General features: G+C 41.3%; 1 protein-coding gene across 1 annotated transcript; it reads right to left on the minus strand.

Annotated features, from left to right (window-relative positions):
- Window positions 1–401: 401 nt before the first annotated feature.
- On the minus strand, window positions 402–2,008 carry LOC111401959 (GATA transcription factor 5-like). The gene is made up of 3 exons (XM_023029951.1): window positions 1,771–2,008; window positions 1,371–1,691; window positions 402–1,261 (listed from the first exon to the last, which is right to left on the minus strand). Exons 1-3 carry the CDS (start codon window positions 1,867–1,869, stop codon window positions 611–613), a joined length of 1,071 nt encoding a protein of 356 aa, XP_022885719.1. The 5' UTR covers window positions 1,870–2,008; the 3' UTR covers window positions 402–610.
- Between the last annotated feature and the right edge of the window lie 334 nt (window positions 2,009–2,342).

Consider the following 2,342-nt stretch of genomic DNA (forward strand, 5'->3'; position numbering starts at 1 on the left):
AGGATTAAGCTAATTGTACACATCTCTTGACAAATTGATGGCAAGAAAGTGTTTTAATCGTTGGATTAATTGTATGAGATGATATGTGAAATGTGGTATGAGATTGTATCAAATGTAAATTCGATAAACCAAGGTATAAATCAAAATGTACATATAGCAAGATTGTTGAAATTATAAAGAACACTACGTTTACCCGACCTTCCATCCTAGCACAGCCCACCCTTGTGACACTTTTTGAATTATAAACGCGTGTATTTGCATACCTCATAATGGTTTCATTTTTCAACAATATCCCACAAAAGGTTGAACCGTTTCAAACACACTTAAATTAGACGCAATACGCACTACTAATGCCAACTTCCCCACACTACAATTTTCATTTTGTCATCCGCAAAATAAAATAAAATAAAATAGTAGTAATATCAAAGAAATAGAGACAGTTAAAATTACAATAAAGTAACTCTTCAATTTAACTCCCTTAAGAGTAACATGCAGCAATTAAAATCATGGTCCATTGAAACAGTTGAACCGGCCCTAATTTTACCTAAACCGGTTCTTGCTCTCCGGGTCGCTAAATTTTCCTCTACTTTACCTCCTATAATTAAATTCTTCAAAAACTAGGAACGGCCGGCGCCGAAACGGGGGCGGCTTCCACTTCCTTTTTCTGCCGCATCTCCAGAACTTTCCGGTGGTTGTTGGAATGTAACTCGCTTGAGAAAGTGGGGCTACAAGCGGGTCTGTATTCGGGTAGGAGGCGGCCCGATTTATATCTCACTCCACATGCGTTACAAAGGGTCTTGGCACCGAGCGGACCGGCCCGCCACTGTGGGGTCTTGGTAACGCCACAATGGCTGCACCTCCTTGGTGCTCCAACACCGCCGACCGGTTCAGTTGGTTTCTTTTTCTGCTTCTTGAACGGAAGGTTTCCTAGAAAAGACTCGGCGGTCTGGTTCTGTCCCGGGCTTGCATAAACGAGACAAGGACTTGGAGCTGGGAACAACGTCGTTGAGGAGGTTGAAGATGAGGATGAAGACGACGTCTCCGGCGACCCCAGTGGCCAAATTCGTACCCCAGTCCTGGTTCGTTTCGTTCTGGCCTTGGTCTGAACCGGAGTGGTGAAACGGGGCTTCTCTGGAACTGAGATTTCCGGTTCAGACTGGTTCTCCGTCGGGTTCGGTGGCAACTTCCCGGTGAGAGAATATTCGGAGAATGACTCTTCCACAAAATGAGATAACCACTCTAAATTCTCCAAATCCTCCGCCTGCCATACAACATACCCCCTTTCTCAGTTTTCTTTCTTCGAATATAGCGTCCAAAACCGGTTAATTCAAAAAAAAAAAATATGCATAAAAATTGAAACTTGGTCTCACCGGAACGCTTAGTTCGCTGCAAGGAAGAGTCCCAAAATCCTCTTTTACAGAGGAAGCACTGTTATTGGCGTGACTTATATCGTTTACCGTTATTTGTTCATGCTTTTCCGGTTCATGTTTTTCCGGTTCTTCCTCCTCTGTCTCGGAAAAGCCATTGGAGAAATCGAGGAGGTCATCAACAAAGAGGTCATCACCAGAAACACCGCTTTGTGCACCATTAACCGCCAAAAAGTCATCAAAAAGCATGGTTTGAGGTGTGCTTTTCAACCCCATCTCCGGCCCAAAACCGCTCCTCAAAGGCCCTTGTGCGCAGTCCATGTCCTGTAACCAAAAATCCCACATGCAAATAAGAAAATGGTTAACAAAATCGAAGAAAGCAAGACAAAATTGGGGGAAATACCTGCAGAGAAGGTGAACAGGAAAGCAAATTAGGATTAGAAGAGTGGGAAAAAGTGTTGAATGAGGAGAGAAAAGGGTTGTGGTGTGTTCGGTAAAGCATTGAATGAGAGAGGTCCAAAGGAGAAATGAAGATAGAGAGTTGGGGTGTGGGGGTGAATTCTTCATGTGAGTGACCCAATAAACCGTATAAAAACTGGAAAAAGTGTCCGTTTCTTTTCTTCTTCTTCTCGCTAATGTATTGTAATGTGCAATCTCTTTCTTTTACTGCGTAAACCTTTTTTTCCCCCCTTATTTCTGACCTTTTTGGTTTTGTCCGCACCGTAATCTAATCCTTCCCGTCAAGTACCAACAGTCCACCACTGTAGTAAGTTAGTAACGTACAACTGCAGATTTTTAAATTTTGTTTAATGACAATTATTATGAGGTATGTTTATATTTAGCCCAATTTTTTTCTCTTTTTCTAAATTATTATTTTTTATATACGTTTTTAATTACACAAATTTTAAATATAATTATTTTGAACGCGGGGTCATAATTTTTTTTTTTATTTTAAACTTCTCAATACATTTCCTC

This window comes from Olea europaea, chromosome 10, assembly GCF_002742605.1.
Source record: "Olea europaea var. sylvestris chromosome 10, O_europaea_v1, whole genome shotgun sequence".
Lineage (NCBI taxonomy): Eukaryota > Viridiplantae > Streptophyta > Magnoliopsida > Lamiales > Oleaceae > Olea > Olea europaea.